The sequence below is a fragment of the Lepus europaeus genome, chromosome 12 (assembly GCF_033115175.1).
Source record: "Lepus europaeus isolate LE1 chromosome 12, mLepTim1.pri, whole genome shotgun sequence".
NCBI lineage: Eukaryota > Metazoa > Chordata > Mammalia > Lagomorpha > Leporidae > Lepus > Lepus europaeus.
The window spans coordinates 59,722,985-59,741,003 of NC_084838.1; the positions used below are offsets into that span (position 1 = coordinate 59,722,985).

The 18,019-nt window shown below is 44.6% G+C and overlaps 1 protein-coding gene across 9 annotated transcripts in view; it reads left to right on the forward strand.

Moving 5' to 3' along the window:
• The first annotated feature begins 7,565 nt into the window (after positions 1 to 7,565).
• The window catches only part of PSIP1 (PC4 and SRSF1 interacting protein 1), a 51,727-nt gene continuing 41,273 nt past the window's right edge, over positions 7,566 to 18,019 (forward strand). For 2 of the 9 annotated variants that reach the window (XM_062208209.1, XM_062208210.1), the window contains exons 1-2: positions 7,568 to 7,758; positions 11,088 to 11,164. In XM_062208209.1, coding sequence (XP_062064193.1) covers positions 7,687 to 7,758; positions 11,088 to 11,164 — 149 coding nt within the window. In that variant the 5' untranslated portion in view covers positions 7,568 to 7,686. Of the gene's footprint in view, positions 7,759 to 7,955; positions 8,000 to 11,087; positions 11,165 to 13,165; positions 13,201 to 18,019 lie in introns of those variants that run through there. The other 7 variants (XM_062208212.1, XM_062208214.1, XM_062208216.1 and 4 more) reach the window with 6 other exon arrangements.

The window sequence follows — 18,019 nt, forward strand, 5'->3', positions numbered from 1 at the left end:
ATCTTCTCCACTAATCACTGTGGAAAACCCACTAACAAGTTATGAGATATCACATCAAACACTAAAAAATTAAAGTAACAGTGATGGGGCCAGTGTTGTGGCATAGTGTGTAAAGCTGTTGCCTGAAATACCGTCATCCTGTATGAGTGGAAAGTTGTGTCCTGGGTGCTCCACTTACTATGCAGGTCCCTGGTAATGGCCTGGGAAGAGCAGCAGAAGATGGCCAAGTGTTTGGGTCCCTGCTACCCATGAGAGAGACCTAGAAGAAGCCCCTGGTTCCAGGCTTCAGCCTGGTCCAGCCTTGGATGTTATAACTATCTGGGGCGTGAATCAAAGGATGGAAGATCTTTCTTTCTCTCTCTCTCTCTTTCTAACTCTGACTTTCAAATAAACAATAAATCTAGTGGCCAACGATGTAGCTCAGTGGGTTAAAGTCCTGGCCTACAGTGCCAGTATCCCATATAGGTGGCAGTTCGAGTCCCAGCTACTCCACTTCTTTTTTTAAAAAAAGATTTTTTATTTATTTGAAAGTCAGAGTTACACAGAGAGCGGAGAAGCAGAGAGAGAGAAAGAGAAAGAGAGAGAGACAGAGAGATTTTCCATTCGATGTTCACTCCCCAATTGCCCTCAACAGTTAGAGCTGTGCCAATTCAAAGCCAGGACCCAGGAGCTTCTTCAGGGTCTCCCACATGGGTACAGGGGCCCAAGGACTTGGACCATCTTTTACTACTTTCCCAGGCCATAGCAGAGAGCTGGATGGGAAGTGGAGTAGCCAGGTCTCGAACTGGCGCCCATATGGGATGCTGGTGCTTCAGGCCAGGGCTTTAACCTGCTGCGCCACAGCCCCGACCCCTGCTCAAATTTCAATCCAGCTCCCTGCTAATAACACCTGGCAAAGCAGTAGAGCATGGCCCAAGTTCTTGGGCCCCTGCACCCATGTGGGAGACCTGGAGAAAGCTCCTGGCTCCCGGTTTTGGATCGGCTCAGCTCTAGCAATTGTGGCCATTTGGGGAGTGAACCACAAAATGGAAGACCTCTCTCTCTCTCTTCAACTGTTTCTACTTCTCTCTTAACTTTATCTTTCAAACAAATAAAATACATCTTTTAAAAAATCTTAAAAAAAAGCAAAACAAAACAATGAGACTGACTACACACTTTTTAGCATAGCCAAAATATTGGCAAGTATGTGGAGCAATAGGAAGTCTTATTCATTGTTTATAGGAATACAAGTTGGTACAATCACTTTGGTAAATGGCAAATCCCACTCCTTAGCATTTTCACAAATGAGTTGAAAAAACATGTTTTTACACAAAACCTGTACATATTCATAGCAGCTTTATTTGTAGCTCCCAAAACTTGGAAGCAACCAACATGTATTTCAGTAGATGAATGGACAAATAACTGCTACATTCAGATTATGGAATATTATTTAACAGTAAAGACAAATGAGCTATCAAGCCATGAAATAGTATGGAGGAAACTTAAATACATATTATTAAGTGAAATAAGCCAATCTGAAAATGCTACCTGCTGTACGATTCCAATGATATGACATTGTAGAAAAGGCAGAAATAAGAAGAGAGTAACAAGATGAATAGTTGTGAAGAACTGGGGAGAGGATGCATAAATCAAGGAGCATACAGGATTTGTAGGGCAGTGAAGCTATTCTGTATGATATTATAATGGTGGATGCATGCCATTATACCTTTGTATAAACCTAAAGAATATACAACACCAAAAGTGAATCCTTAAGTAAACTATGAGAGGCTATGCGGGTATGGAGGCAGGGTCATATGGGAAATCTTTGTACCATCCTCTCAATTTTGCTGTGAACATAAAATTCTTTAAAAAACAAACCAGGGCCAGTGCTGTGGCATAATGAATTAAGCACCTGCCTGTGGCGCCAGCATCCTATATGGGTGCCAGTTCTAATCCTGGCTGCTCGACTTCCGATCCAGCTTTCTGCTATGGCCTGGGAAGGCGGTTGAGGATGGCTCAAGTCCTTGGGCCCATGTGCCCACATGGGAGACCTGGAAGAAGCTCCTGGCTTCTGGCTTCAGATCAGTCCAGCTCCAGCCATTGTGGCCATTTGGGGACTGAACCAGTGGTGGAAGACCTTTCTATCTCTCTGTCTCTCCCTTTCTCTGTCTGTAAACTCTATCAAATAAACAAACAAAACCTTGGAGTGTTTGGGCTAGCAGTATAGACACTGGTTGAGACACCTGTGTCCTATATCAAATTACCTGGTTTTGATACCTGGTTCTGCCATTGATTGCAGCTTCCTATTGGTGCGGGACCAGAGAGGCAGCAGCGATGGCTTAGGTAGTTGCAGCTCTTGTCTTTGGCTGCTGTGGGCATATGGCGAGTGGGAGCTCTGTCTCTCTCTTCTTCTGAAATAAATAAATACAATTTAAAGAATTATTAAAACAAAATAAATAGAATCTTAAAAAGAATGCGCTCCTACAATAGCAATTAAACCAATAGTTTTTCACCCAGCAGTTCGTAGGAGAGGAGATTTGATACTGAACTTTCCCCTCTACACCTGATTGGATTATAAACCCAGCCATTGTATAACCCTCTATCTATATGGAAGACAATTTTTTCCCCTTGACCATAAATGCAGCCAACAAGGCTGTACAAGATACTGTGCAGTGCACATTATATATTTATGATATAATTTAATCCTCGCAATTCACTGATAAGAAAATGAGCACAATGAAGTTAAAAGACTTGCATAATGTCACATGGATGGGAAGCAATGGAGCCGGGATCACAACTGAAGTGTGACTCCAAAGCCTTTTTCTAACGTTACACTGGGGCTCCTGGCTCCTGGCTTTGGACTAGCACAGCTCTAGCCATTGGGGCCATCTGGAGAGTGAACCAGCAGATGGAAGATCGATCTCTCTCTTTCTCTCTCTCTCTCTGCCTCTGCCTCTCTTGTACTCTGCCTTTCAAATAAATAAATACATCTTCAAAAAAATAGGTGATAGGAGTTAGGGGCTGCTATTTAGCCTAGTGGTTAAGACACTGCTTGAGATACCTCCATCCCATATCGTGAGAGTCCTGGTTCCACTCCTGATTCCAGCTTCCTGTTGATGTATACCCTGAAAGGCAGCAGGTGATGACCAGGGTAGCAGTTGGGTCCATGCTCCCCATATGAGAGAACTGGACTGAGTTCTCAACCCCCAAATTGCATGCATTTGAGGAATGAGCCAGTGGACAGGAGTGTCTGTCTCTATGGCTCTCAAATAAACAAATAGAAGGGAATTATGTAAAAGACATGAAGGAAGAAATTGTTGCTAAAATTTTTGGAATAAGTATCAAATCTCATTTAGAAAGGTTTCTGTTAAAATGAGTATATTGGCAATGAAAGAAAAATACTGCTTTGAAAAGGTAAACCTTTACATGAAAATCTTACAAGGTCAAAATAAAACATTGTCTCCCTATCTGCTTTGTCAGCCTAAAGGATCAGGAAAACCTGTCAAAGTTTTCCACTTGCATTTTCTTCTTCATTATTTATTGAAAACAAAAGTGTTTATTGAGTTCCTGCAAAGTGTTAGTAAAGATGAAGAAGAGTGCCTACTTGTAAATAGTTTAAAGGCTACCAGGAAACACTGTCAACAAGAAATTGTGCCACTGTGGGATGAGATCAGAGTTGTTCTAGAGATGCTTTTTGGGTTGAATCTTTCAGGAGAGGAAGGGGTTAAACAGAAAGGACTGCTGGTGGTGGCAAGCTGGGGAATGGGGTGAGGTGGAGGGAGCCTGTTGGGACCTCGGAAGCTGGGAAAACTTTCAAATCCAAAGGTGGAAGAGTACTGGGCTGCTTTTACTTCCAGCATCTTTTTCTGATTAAAACCGGTCTGCCTGCAGCCTTGCTGCCTCCCTGCCCCACCTAGAGGCAGTGTGGGATCACAAAAAGACCCGGGCTCCAGAGCGGGCATCTTGCCTGCCGCCACTTGACTCAGTGTGTGAGCTTGGGCAATAGCTTAACTTCTGTGAGGCTGTTTTCGCATCTAGAAAATGGAGATTAAATAAGAGAATTTAGGTCAAGCTCCTGCCTCTCCGTTTCCCTGACGTCTTCCCCTAGCTTCAGTGGCTTTGGGAATTCCATTCTTTTTCCTTATAACTTTCTCATTGTTGCCCCAGTCTCTATCTTGCTCACTAGGAAGGCTGACTAGGGGGGAAAATGCATCAAGTTTGGCTGGAGAGGAGCACAGCTCACAGTGGTTCAGCAAAGAGGACTCCAAGTGGCTGCTACCCGCACAGCCTTCCCTCCTCCTCCTCCTCCTCCTCCTCCTCCTCTCCTCCTACCCACCCCTCCCCCAACCCCCTCCACCGCAGCACTGCTGCTCCAGGGATCTTGGGCTTTTGTTCTCTGGAGGCGTAGTAAACTACCACCTGTTTGCCCTGCCTTATGGTTGCAGGGGTACCGCCTGTTGCCTACAGACTATCACAAGTTGAACCTGCTCAAACATACAGAGAAGCAAGAACTAAGTGCGGCCCTTGCTTTAACAGGTACACTCAAAACATGAAGGCTTTTCTGTTTTCCCTGTTTTATTTTCTGAAGACCACCCCCACTCACAGGAATCTCCCTTTCTTTACTTGTAGAACTCATAAGAAATTACCTTTTAATACTGATTATAACTTATGTGTCTGTTCTAATGTATCTAAGTTCTTAGAGTCTGTAGTCTTCTCCATAGCAGTTTCTCAAACTTGAATTTGCATGTAAGAACCACCTGGGGAGCTTGTTAAAATGCAGATTATGATTTAGTAGGAGTGTGGAAGGGCTGAGCTTCTAACAAGGTCCCAGGTGAAGGCGATGTTGCAGGGCTCTGGACCCGGCTTGGAGTCGCAAGGCCTGAAAGGGTTTGGTTCACAGGCAGTGCACAACACACGACTTTTGGAGGATGCCCAGGTCTCGCCTACTCAGTATCTTGGACTTCTATTTATTGCATGTCTCTCCACCTTTTCTTGTGCATCACATATGACATCTGACAACTGTTCTTCTGGGTAATTACTTGCTCATAATCATCAATCTCGACCAGAAATAGAATCATTTAGTGAGTTCTGCAGACCTCCAGCCTCTTCCTACAATCATGTAAATTGAAACAGAGAGAACAACTTTAAAGAACTATTCCTACTCCTTTCTTTCTCGGCAACCTATGGTATATATTATATCAAACTCAAATTCAGGATGAGGAACTTCAAGACACTTTGCCACTCTCCCTCCCAGTCAGTTTTTCTCTTTGCTTCACTTGGAACCCTCTGCATATTGCCACATACAACTTAATTTCTTCAAACTCCTTGCAGGACACTTTACATGGGGAATGTTTTCTCTCATTCTTTTTTAACAGCAAGCTCTCTTTCAAAAAAAAAAAAAAAACTCTCAATTTTTACCTACTTAATTAAAAGCCTTAATAAAGCTTTTCCAGGCTTGTTTCCAATTGTGCATCCTTTATTTCAAACAGTATAAGCTAGTTAGTAACACTCATGCATTTTGATGTTCCTGTGTTTGGGGGCTGTTTTCAGACTTGGTTTTAAGTAGGACTTGTCAGTCCTTCACAGCTGTATACCCAGCACCTAACAGTGCTTGTCATACACTCAGTACTTTTTTTTATTAATAAAGAATGAAAAAAAAAACCTTCAGATTAACCTGTATTAAATTTCAAAATGCCTCAGTTACTATGTATGTGGGGTTTTCAAGTTCACGGAAAATGCATACTGTGAGAAAACTCTCATAATTTTTGCACAGAAGTAAACATCTTTGAGTTCCATTTCCCCACTAACTTTTGGAGGTTCCTCGTATTTATCGGGAACCCAGGTGAATGTTAACGGATAAGCAATATTAAGTCAGTTCTGGTGATATAGCTTTGGCACAGTAAAAATATTAAAGTATCCATTCATATCACAAGGCTGGGCCCATTACTGGCAACATAGCTTAAAATGCATGGGCTACAGAATTAAAAAATAATCTTTAAAATTTCTAGAGAGTATTTCAGTAACACTTCAAAAACTGAAACAGCTGCCATCTTACTAGGGAAATAAAATTTAGATACAGCTGAAATTTAGTGCGGGGCCCAAACCCACATCCTATCTAAAAGGCTTAGGCTTTCCTGTCATTGTTTTCTACCTTTTACATTCGTTAGGATTGCCTATGTTTCTTAATAGTCCAGGTGCTTTAAATGTAAAGTAAATGAAATGGGGCTTTCTCATATTACGATTTTTAAAAGGAGACTGCGAGATCCATTCAGCGAGGTGCAAGAGGCCTACAAGCTGCACACCCCGCAAACCGCCTCCTGCTCCAATTTCATCTATGGGCTTTTTTTTTTTTTTTTTTTTTTTTTTTTTTGCACAGCTCTTTTTTTGGATGATGCAAACTGTGCAAGAGCTGTATTAATGCCTCCCCACCCAGGGAAACGATGCAAGAACATAGCTTACGCTGCCAGTTTCTCCCTTACACGCAGCCAAGGGCTACAGGCCTGGATACCCGCCCCCAAACCTGGTCCACAACAATCGTTTCCTCCCTCCCCGCCTTTTACATACAGTACACATACAAATACACACACGCAGAGCGGCCAGCAGGGGCGGGCCGGGCCCAACCACTCCGCCAGCCGCAGGGGGAGCCACAGCAGGCCCAGCTGTTTCGGCTCATTCCTTAGCTACTTCGCGCCCGTCTCCCACTGCCTCTGGATGCATTTGCTAGGCAAAATAGAACTTTCACCTGTAGCGTCTTCAGAAGCTGCGCTTCGGAGCCACACACCTGGGCGAGGGACGGCATGACTCCCCCCTCCCCTGGCGAAAAGTTGGTTCCGCCCTAGTGCTAGCGGGCGCCGAGCGGGAGCCGCGCGGGAGCAGCGCAGCGACGGCGGCGGCAGCGGCGGCGGCGGTTGCGATTCGGAACCGTTGGGACGCCTCTGCGGCAGCTGGTGGCGCAGGTGGCTTGCGTGGACGCGGGCAGAGGCGGCCGGCCCGCCACTGCAGCCTCCGCGCCCGCGGCCCCGGCAGGTGAGCGGGCGGCAGCGAGTCGCCCCGCCCCCCCTCGGTGGCCTCGCTCCTGGCTGTAGCGGGGAAGTGGACGCGGCCCTCCCGGGGGGCCCGACGAGCGGCCCCAGGCTGCGACCGTCGGGCCGCCGGGTGGGGGGCGGTCGAGTGTGCACGGGAGGGGGTCGTTCGCGTCTCTGAACCGCCTTTTATTTTTTTTCTCCTTCCCTCTGCCCTGCGCCCCCCCCCCCCCTTGGGGCTTGAGCCCTGAGGAGAAAGCTCCAGGGAGGAGGGGAGTCCGGGGCCGGGCAGCATCCCTGCCTCAGGTGGTGGCGTCGTTGGGGCGGCGGGGCTTCCCGGCCCGCAGGGGCAGCTCCGGGGCTGCGGAGGCCGCGCACTTGCAGGGGCGGAGCGGGAGGCGGCCCCGCTCGCGCTCTCCCACCCCCCTCCCCGCTGCCCTTCCCCCTCCTCCGCTCCCCTCCCCCTCCCCGGGAGGCCCCTCCCTCCGGGCGTCTTCGCTTTAACCGCCCTCGGTGCTGTCCCTCGCAGGCGCGTCGGGACGCCCCGCGGCATCCTCCTCCGCCCGCCGGCCGGGGAGCCTGCGCTCCGGCTCCCGCCGCATCCCCCAGCCGCCGGCCGCGCCGCCGCTCCTCCTCCCCCGCCTCCTCCTCCTGGGCTGTGGACCCCCGGCCTCGCCCCCGAAACATGACTCGCGATTTCAAACCTGGAGACCTCATCTTCGCCAAGATGAAAGGTTATCCTCATTGGCCAGCTCGGGTGAGTGAACGGCGGCCCTGGCGTCGGGCGGTGCTGCTCGTGCCTCCTGCCTCGCAGGCCTGCTTCCTACCGCGGCTCCGAATCTCCCCGTCGCCTCGTGTGTAACCTGACCTTCCCTTCTAGTTTTTTGTCCGGAAGGCTCCCGTGGAAGTAGAAAAATGCAGGTGTCCCCGCGCTTGGTTTCTTGGGCGACTTCCCGCAGGTTTTCTTCGGAGCGAAGGAATATTGAAAGGAGATGCCAGTAGGTGAAATACTAATCCGGTAGGGGTGTTAGCTTTAGAAATTGGTCCAGCATCGACGGTGTCTTACTGCCTAAAATACAAGATGCCAGTGGGGTCTGTGCAGATGAAAGATGTGCAAGAGAAAGGTGCCTGATTAAATTGGACTTAGGAGGTTTTAAGTATATGCAAGAATGTGTAAGTAATGAAGCCTTACAGGTGTGCTAATTTAATGACGAGATTCAGGACTGGGTGTTCTTAAACATCTAACAATGAGTAAGTACCAGGGAAGGCCCAGAAAATGTTTTCCCACGTTTTTGTTCATGTTGTTTGCTTGGTGACCTTGAAGAAGTAGTTTTACCTTTTTGTTGTTTCCCATAGGCAAAAGGAGTGGACCAGAGTTTTCTAGGTTCTCTAGAGGTACAGAGAAGTCGTTAAGGACCCAAGATGTTTTGTGGCACTCAGGAGTTGAGTCAGTATCTACGTGATGTTTCAAAAAAGATCTTTTTGTTAGTTTCTTGGGAAGCTTGTTTTCTAAGACAATAACAGGATCTAAAAAAAGGTTGAGATCTGTTAGATTAGGTAAGCTCAAGATCCTTCTAAAGTCTGACCATGTGGTAGTCTAACGATGGCATTATTTTTACAAACCGTTTATTTTCCACTGTGTTTTTTCCTTTGAAACCGTGTTTCTTAAATATTAAATCCTGTGTCTCAACTGAGAAGGGGAATGGGGGGAAGACCCATAGGTAACGGAATTGTGGACGAGAAGCTGAGTGTCATGCAGGTGGCAGATGCCGATGTCCGAGATTGCTCCCATGCAGCCCTTCACAGACACCTGCACAGGTTTCATTCCAAAGCTGTGGACTCCTTGTTTATCAAGTCTGCCTTTTCAGGGGAATCAACTTGAAAGCTCCACAGTCATGATCCTGGTTCATATATTTGGCATTCTAATCTATTGCCTTTATGAAAATCTTTTAACTCTTAGTTTGAGTATAGTTTGATTTTCAAATGTATTGAGATGCGTGAAGGCAGAAGCCTGAAATGTGTCTACCTCCCCCCATCGTTAATACATAACTTTGCATGTTTAAACACATTATATTTGAAGAAGGCCCAGGAAAACTGTTTAAGAGTCTGTTTAAGGCCTCTGCCTGATAGTATTTCATGATTTTAGAAGCATCCTTTTTATTTTTATTTTTTTGAGGTGCTGTAAAGTCCAAGATTGTCTTATTACATCTGTATTCAGATCTCTGTGCCACAATGCCGTTGAGGGCCAAATAGGAGTGTTTTAAAAATTACCTACTTCCAAATCATCCTCCCCACCCTTCATTAATGTTAGGTGATGAAACTTTTAGTGCTATTAAAAGTGAAATAGCTTTGGGGGGGCCAAAGTTTTTCCTCCTTGATTTAACAAATGCTGTATTTAATAAGTTCATTTTAAAAAATTCATTTGGGTTAGAATGGGAGATTTTTGTCTTTTTTTCTTTTCTCATTTTTTCTTTAAAGCAGCTAATTTGGTTTTGACAGTCTATATCCTAGAATTATGTTCTTTTCTTCAGTTGTAGGAATTCTAAATCCTGGCTGAGGAGAATGAGAGGATGTATTTAAGGCCTCAGCTGTAAAGATGATGCCTGTTCCAGTTTTGGTTTTAACATTTTCTGTTTACATATTCCAAACTTGATTCTTTTGTTTTTAAATTTTTTTTGAGATTTTTTTTTAAAGGTTTGTTTATTTGAAAGGCAGAGTTACAGAGAAGCAGAGGCAGAGAGAGAGAGAGGGCTTTGATCCGTTGGTTCGCTCCTCAGATGGCAGCTTTGATGAGGCCTGGGCCAGGCAGAAGCCAGGAGCTTCCTCTGGGTCTCCTGAGTAGGTAGCAGGGGGCCCACACATTTGGACTGTCTTTTGCTTTTCTCAGGCTGTTAGCAGGGAGCTGGATTTGAAGCGGAACAGTCAGGACATGAACTGACTCCTGTATCCTGGTATTTACCCGTGAAGCCACAACACTGGCCCTTTTCTAATCTTTTATCAGTGGTTCTTAAAATCAACTTTTTAAAAAGTTGCTTAATGTTTATTAAACTCTGTAAGTGCTAGGCATTTACACAAAGTCTGAAAGCCTTCTGCCAGCAGAAGAAACATGAACCAGATTGACAGAAAACATACACCTCTGGTCTTTTTCCACAAAACTGAAAAGACTGGGAGAACCATATTGATAGAGAAGTCAGAGTTCCTGCAGATGCTGAGTGGTAATGAATTCTGCCAGCCAGTGGAACCTTTCTCGCCCTTGCAAATAACCAGTCTAGTTATCCTTAGGATCTTTTCTTCAACACTGCGGTGCTTATAGAAGCCCTTTGATCGGCAGTGTTTTTCTTAACAAAGCTGATTTTTTAAAAAAAATTAAGTGTTTTTGAAATTATAAAAGGTTAACATTTAAAATAAAAATGTTACTAAAATCTGCTAGGAACAATAATCTAGGGGCTTTAACCTTGGATTTGCTTTTTCCTTACGGATAAAGGAGAGTAACAAATATCACAGATACATTAGATGTAGCAGAACCTGATGCTTTCTTCCTTAATTTAAGGCAAATTGAAAAAGGGACTGTATCCTGCTGTGATTCAGCCATATAGGTGAAGGATCTTTCTGTAATACATGTTGCATCTTTTGAAAAATACTGCTTTCAACTCTTGTTAATATCTGTTTTTACAATTAATTATTCTTTATCTAGCCTTCCTACAGAAAGATCACTTAGGATTGTCAGATTTAGACTCATCTGAAATGTTTAGATTTTGATATGATTTAAGAATTCAGAAGTCATGGTTGTGAGAAGGTGGTGATGGTACAAGTGCCATACATTTTGCTACTAATAGGATCAAGCATAATACATGATAGCACAGTGTTTCTGCAGAGAATAACAGTGGAAGTACTAGTTGAGTTAAGGAAATGACTATATTAGCCTTTTTGCCAGTGGGTTCCAGAACTGGGGATATGGGATTATCGGCTCATAGAACTGGTCTGTTTTGTTTGATACCCTTTTCGGATGTCTTGGTCTCAGTTTATTCAGTTGTGTTGAGATATGTATGATTTAGAAGATTCTCATTTTTCTAATCTTTCTTTTAGGTAGATGAGGTTCCTGATGGAGCTGTAAAGCCACCTACCAACAAACTTCCCATTTTCTTTTTTGGAACTCATGAGACGTAAGTCCTGTTGTCTTTAAAGGCAAGACAGTGTTAATTTAACTGGGTCATGGGACATAAAATGAAAACCAAGTAGAGATTCATTCAAGGGGGGAAAACTAAAATAATAGAAAAACCGTAAAATCCTCCATGAACTTTGGAAAAATATATCCTTAAATCTTTAAGGTAAATCTTTTAATGACACTGTAGGCTTAATTTTTATGTGAGTAGAATTTTTTCCCTTTTTTTCTTTTTATGTGTTTTTATTTTTAGTAGATGTTTTCTTAATTAAAAAAGAAGGTAAAGATCTTCCCAGCATTCAGAGGGCTGATTGGTGGATGAAAGTATGAAAAAAAGATTTAATAGTGCTTCAGTATTCCTGTTAAGAAAACAAGTGCTTTTTATAAGGACCACATGGCACCCCATTTGTGATATGAGCCACACAAACTATATATGTGGGAAAGATGAGAGAATCTGAATAGAGCTCTGTGTGTGTTTATGTAATGGATCCCTTGAGCCACTCTGGCTGCTCTACTGCCCCTCGTGAATTTGAGGGCAGAGAAATGATTTGGTGAAGCAAGTTAATTTTTCAGAATTGCAGCTGAGAGTTAACTGTTAGCTCTGGGTACAAAGGATTACTCTGGAGGCCATCTCATTAATTTCCAAAAATACTATTCCTACATGCCTATAATTTAATAGCTTAACAAGTACTGCATATCTAACTGATTTTGGATTTGCTGTAATTTTCAGAGTAGGCTTGTTTACCTGGGACATGAAGAAGCAAAGCTGTTGGTACTCTAATTAGAATTTTGTATTCCTAAGAGTGGCTACGGTGATAGCATTTGGTTTAATGTTGCTTAGCTACTGTATAAACTTCTCACTAACAGCAGCTTTATTGAAATGTAATTTACATGCCATAAAATTCACCTGTTTAAAGTTTGTAAGTCAGATTTTAGTGTATTTACTTCCGTACCTACCTGGTGATCATTCTTGGTTCCACCCTCTGCAGCCACTTCTGTATAGATTTGCATATTCTGGATGTTTCATATTAATGATATCTCATGTCACATAATTCTTTTTCAAAATAATTATCTTTTAATTCCATTTTCCCATATGCTTTTTTAAAAAAAAATTTAGTTGAGAAGTAGAGTTATAGAAAGAAGGAAGGAGAGACATAGAGAAAGGTCTTCATCTGTTGGTTCACTCCCCAAATGGTTGCAACAGCTGGAGCTGAGGTGATCCAAAGCCAGGAGCTTCCTCCAGGTTTCCCACATGGGTGCAGAGCCTAAGCACTTGGGCCATTCTCCACTGCTTTTCCAGGCCATAAGCATAGAGCTGGATCAGAAGAGAAGCAGCCGAGACTAGAACTGGCGCCCACATAGGATGCCTGCACTGCAGGCAGAGGCTTATTATTAGCCCACAATGCCACAGTGCTGGCCCTCTATTTTTTTTTTTTTTTTATAATTTTATTCATTTATTTGAGAAGTAAAGTTACAGACAGTAGGAGAGGTAGATAGGCCTTCCATCTGCTGATTCATTCCCCAAAACCTCAAAACAGCCAGAGCTGGGCCAAACTGGAGCCAGGAGCAAGGAGCTTCTTCCTGGTCTTCAACAAAGGTGCAGGGGCCCAAACGCTTGGGCCATCTTCCACTGCTTTCCCAGGCCAAAACAGAGAGCTGGATCAGAAGAGGAGCAGCTAGGACTAGAACCGTCCTGGAGCCCACATGGGATGCTGACGCTGCAGGCAGAGGATTAAGCTACTGCACTACAGTGCAAAATTCTTTTTTTTTTTTTTTTAATATTTTTTTATTTGAAAGAGTTACACAGAGGAGAGGCAGAGAGAGAGAGGTCTTCATCCGCTGGTTCACTTCTCAGTTGGCCGCAACTGCCAGAGCTGTGCTGATCCGGAGCCAGGAGCTTCTTCTGGGTCTCCCATGTGGGCGCAGGAAGGACTTGGGCCATCTTCCATTGCATTCCCAGGCCATAGCAGAGAGCTGGATTGGAAGTGGAGCAGCCGGGACTCAAACCGATGCCCGTATGGGATGCCATCACTGCAGGTAGTAGTTTTATCTGATACGCCACAGTGCTAGCCCCTCTTCACAGTGTTTAAAAGTGAGTGGTTTTGGGACTGGTGCTATGGTGTAGCTGGTAAAGTTGCCACCTGCAGCCCTGGCTTCCCATTTGGGTACCCATTCCAGTCCTCGCTGCTCTGCCTCCCAACTAGCTGCCTGCCAATGTACCTGGGAAGGCAATGGAAGATGGTCCAAGTACTTGGGCCCCTGCAGCCACATGGGAGACCTAAAAGAAACTCCTGGCCATTGGAGCCATTTGGGGAGTGAAACTAGCGGATGGAAGATCAGTCTCTTTCTGTGTGTGACTCTGCCTTTTTTTTTTTCTTTTCTTTTTTTTTTAAAGAGCTAGAAAGAGGCCTTCCATCTGCTGGTCACTCCCCCAGATGGCCGCAATGGCTGGAGCTGGGCTGATCAGGAGCTTCTTCCAGGTCTCCCATGCAGGTGCAGGGGCCCAAGTACTTGGGCCATCTTCTACTGCTTTTCCAGGTGCATTAGCAGGGAGCTGGCTTGGAAGTGGAGCAGCTGGCACTCGTATGGGATGCCACTTTAACCCACTGTACCACAGCGCTGGCCTCAGCTCTGCCTTCCAAATAAATCTTTTTAAATAAAAGTGAATATATAGTGGATGGTTTAAATTATAAATATCTGTATTTTAAAACAAACTGCACAAAATAAGCACTTTTTGATTTAATAAGAATTAAGGTGGTTAATAAGACAGTGAATTATTCCAGTTCAGTAAATTAGTATATATTCAAGGAATTAAAATGTCTTCAGCTTTAAATTAAGCTAATGATACTAAGTTTTCCTTTCAAAATGCACTTGGCAATGTTTTGTGCCTAAATCTTTTAAATATACCATGAGTCTTTTTTTTTTTTTTTTTCTTTCCCTAAAATTTATTTATTTGAAAGAGTTAGGTAGAGACACAGAGTCTTCCATCCACTGGTCCACTCCCCAGATGACCGCAATGGTCAGAGCTGCGCTGATCCGGAACCAGGAGCCAGGAGCCAGGAGCTTCTTCCTGGTCTCCCATGTTTGTGCAGGGGCCCAAGGACTTGGGCCATCTGCTGCTGCTTTCCCAGGCCATAGCAGAGCGCTGGATCGGAAGAGGAGCAGCTGGGACTAGAACCAGTGCCCATATGGGATGCCACCGCTTTAGACCAGGGTGTTAACCCACTGCGCCACAGCACCGGCCCCACCAGTAGTTTTTGGAAAGGTAGCCCTATATATTCTTGGGTGTGGTAACTTTTTTTCTACTTAATATTAATATTTTAAAGGGATCTTTATTTAAAAAGAGTTAGAAGGAAAGACAGATCTTCCCATCTGCTGGTTTGCTCCCCAAATGGCTGCAACGACCGGGGCTGGACCTGGCCAGAGCCAGGAGCTTCTTCCAGGTCTCTCATTGGGGTGCAGGGGCCCAGGGACTTAGGCCATCCTTTGCTGTTTTTCCAGGTGCATTAGCAGGGAGCTGGTTTGGAGGTGGAGCAGCTAGGACTTGAAAAAGTGCCCATATAGGATGCCGGTGCCACAGGCTGACATTTTGCCTGTTACACCACAATGCTGACCCCAAGATTAATTTTTAGAAAAGAGGTCTCTGGTCATCTTTCTCCTCAAAAGTTAGGAGGGCAGGGGCTGACGCTGTGGCACAGTGGGTTAACGCCCTGGCCTGAAGTGCTAGCATCCCATATGGGCACGGATTCGAGACCTGGCTGCTCCACTTCCAATCCAGCTCTCTGCTGTGGCCTGTGAAAGCAGTGGAAGATGGCCCAAGTCCTTGGGCTCCTACTCCCACGTGGGAGACCTGGAAGAAGCACCTGGTTCCTGGCTTTGGATTGGCGCAGTTCCGGCTATTGCGGCCAATTGGGGAGTGAACCAGTGGATGGAAGACCTCTCTGTGTAACTCTGACTTTCAAGTAAAATAAATAAATCTTTAAATAACTGCCCTCTGAACTTTTTTTTTTTTTTTAACTTTTTGTTTAGATTTTGCATAAATGAAAGTTTATCCTAATATCCAGGAATTAGATGGAATATAAAGAATAGACAAGCAGAAATAGCAATTTGGAAAACTGCTGTAATTCATAATTTATAGTCTGCATTTTTGATGTATTAATTTAGAACAAAAACCTGGGGCTGGTTCCTTGACGCAGTGGGTTAACGCCCTGACCTGAAGTGCTGACATCCCATATGGGCGCCGGTTCTAGTCCTGGCTGCTTTTCTGATCCAGCTCTCTGCTATGGTCTGGGAGAGCAGTGGAGGATGGCCCCTGCACCCATGTGGGAGATCCGGAGGAGGCTCCAGGCTCCTGGCTTCAGATCAGGGCAGCTCCGGCCTTTGTGGCCATCTGGGGAGCAAACCAGCGGATGGAAGATCTCTTTCTCTGTCTCTACCTTTCTCTGGAACTCTTTCAAATAAATAAAATAAATCTTAAAAAAAAAAAAAGCAAAGTCCTTTTGTAGGTGCTTTCTTTTCCTGACCTTCAAAAATTTTATGACATTGAAAGTCAGTTTGTATAGCCATCAAGTTTTGAGAATTAGGCATACCACAATACCCTCTCCTAGGTATCTTTTTTTTTAAAGATTTATTTATTTACTCGAAAGGCTGAGTTACAGAGAGAATTCTTCCATCCGCTGGTTCACTCCCCAAATGGCCAGAGCTGGGCCATCCAAAGCTGGGATTCAGATCTTAGCTCAAATCCTCTGTTTATGTTTATTTTCTCCATTGTACAATGACTGAATTTTTTCCTCTTTCCTTCACCTACACATGAAGAGCTAGGACATCAGGGGCCTTGTCTTCATTCATCTTGTCATCATTTACTTAAGTGCCTGGCATATAGTAGCTGTTAAGTAAATATTTGATCGAAAGCTCTGTAAGCTAGATAATTATTTGTTGATTATGAACTTTCTGACCATTTAGCTAACACTGTATCATGCTTAAGACAATTCAGAAGTAAATCCTCACTGCTATTTGCCTGCTGTATGACCTCAGGCAGATTACTTGCCTTGTGTTCATTTCTTAATTTGTAAAAAGGGAATAGCAATATAATCGACTTCAGAATTTTTGGATCCATACAAGGTATTACTTGATAATTGCTTAGACCAGTGCTTGGCATGTGTTACACAAAACAAATGTCAGCTGTTACTCATGACAAATTGTACAGCTTTGACTTTTATTTCATTTTGGGAATATGTGGAAATTGATAAAGGTAACATTACATATTTTTACAAGACTGCTACTTGTAGTGTGTATGGAATTGTTTGAAATGCATGTCAGTTTGAGTTTTGCTCACTGAGGAAATACTTTCACCCAGCTCTATGTCTCTGAAGTGTGAAATACTTAAATATGCTATTTTGCTGCCTTTCTCTTTTTATTTACTTATTTATTTTTTTGACAGGCAGAGTTAGACAGTGAGAGACAGAAAGGTCTTCCTTCCGTTGGTTCACTCCCCAAATGGCTGCTATGGCCGGCACACTGCACCAGTCTGAAGCCAGCAGCCAAGTGCTTCCTCCTGGTCTCCCATGCGGGTGCAGGGCCCAAGCACTTGGGCCATCCTCCACTGCACTCCTGGGCCACAGCAGAGAGCTGGACTGGAAGAGGAGCAACCAGGGCAGAATCTGGCGCCTCAACTGGGACTAGAACCCGATGTGCCGGCACTGCAGGCAGAGGATTAGCCTAGTGAGCCACGGTGCTGGCCCGCTGCCTTTCTCTCTTACTGCTTTTTTTTTTTTTTTTTTTTTAAAGGTTTATTATTTGAAAGGCAGTTACAGAGAGGCAGAAAGAGAGGTCTTCCATCCACTGGTTCACTCCCCAGATGGCTGCAACGGCCAGAGCTGAGCCAATCTGAAGCCAGGAGCCAGGAGCTTCCTCTGGGTCTCCCATGTGGGTGCAGGGGCCCAAGGACCTGGCCATCCTCTAGTGTTTTCTCAGGCTCACAGCAGTGAGCTGGATGGGAAGTGGAGCTGCCGGGACTAGAACTGGCGCCCATATAGGATGCTGGCACTGGAGGTGGCAGCTTTACCTGCTACGCCACAGTATCGGCGCCTCTTAATTGCTTTTAATCACTTGTTTTTTTTTTTTTTTTTTTTTTGACAGGCAGAGTGGACAGTGAGAGAGAAAGACAGAGAGAAAGGTCTTCCTTTTGCCGTTGGTTCACCCTCCAATGGCCGCTGCGGCAGGCGTGCTGTGGCCGGCGCACCGCGCTGATCCGATGGCAGGAGCCAGATGCTTGTCCTGGTCTCCCATGGGGTGCAGGGCCCAAGTACTTGGGCCATCCTCCACTGCACTCCCTGGCCACAGCAGAGAGCTGGCCTGGAAGAGGTGCAACCAGGACAGAATCTGGTGCCCCGACCGGGACTAGAACCCGGTGTGCTGGCGCCGCAAGGTGGAGGATTAGCCTAGTGAGCCGCGGCGCCGGCCTGCTTTTAATCATTTGTAATACAAAGAAGTTGGAAGCTAAATTTTAGGGACTCTAAAGATACATATATCACAGGCTGTTTTCAAATTTGCCTCTAGTTTATATTTTGAGGAGTGAAGGTGAATGAGGAGATACTAACAGTGTTCACAAGAAAGGAATAAAAAAATGGGGATCTTGTTTTCTTCCACACTGGTTCTTCTGTACCATTTCTCCATGACAAGCATAGCAGAATGTGTTGCTGTGGGACTTGGATAGTTGTTCTTAAGCCTATAGCAGCAGATTCATAGCACATAGTAAATGCATATTTAATTGTATAAACAATGATTTGTCTCAAATCATGGATGCTGTTGTAAAATAAAATATGTACTTGTAGAGAAGTATATTTTGTGATTTAAT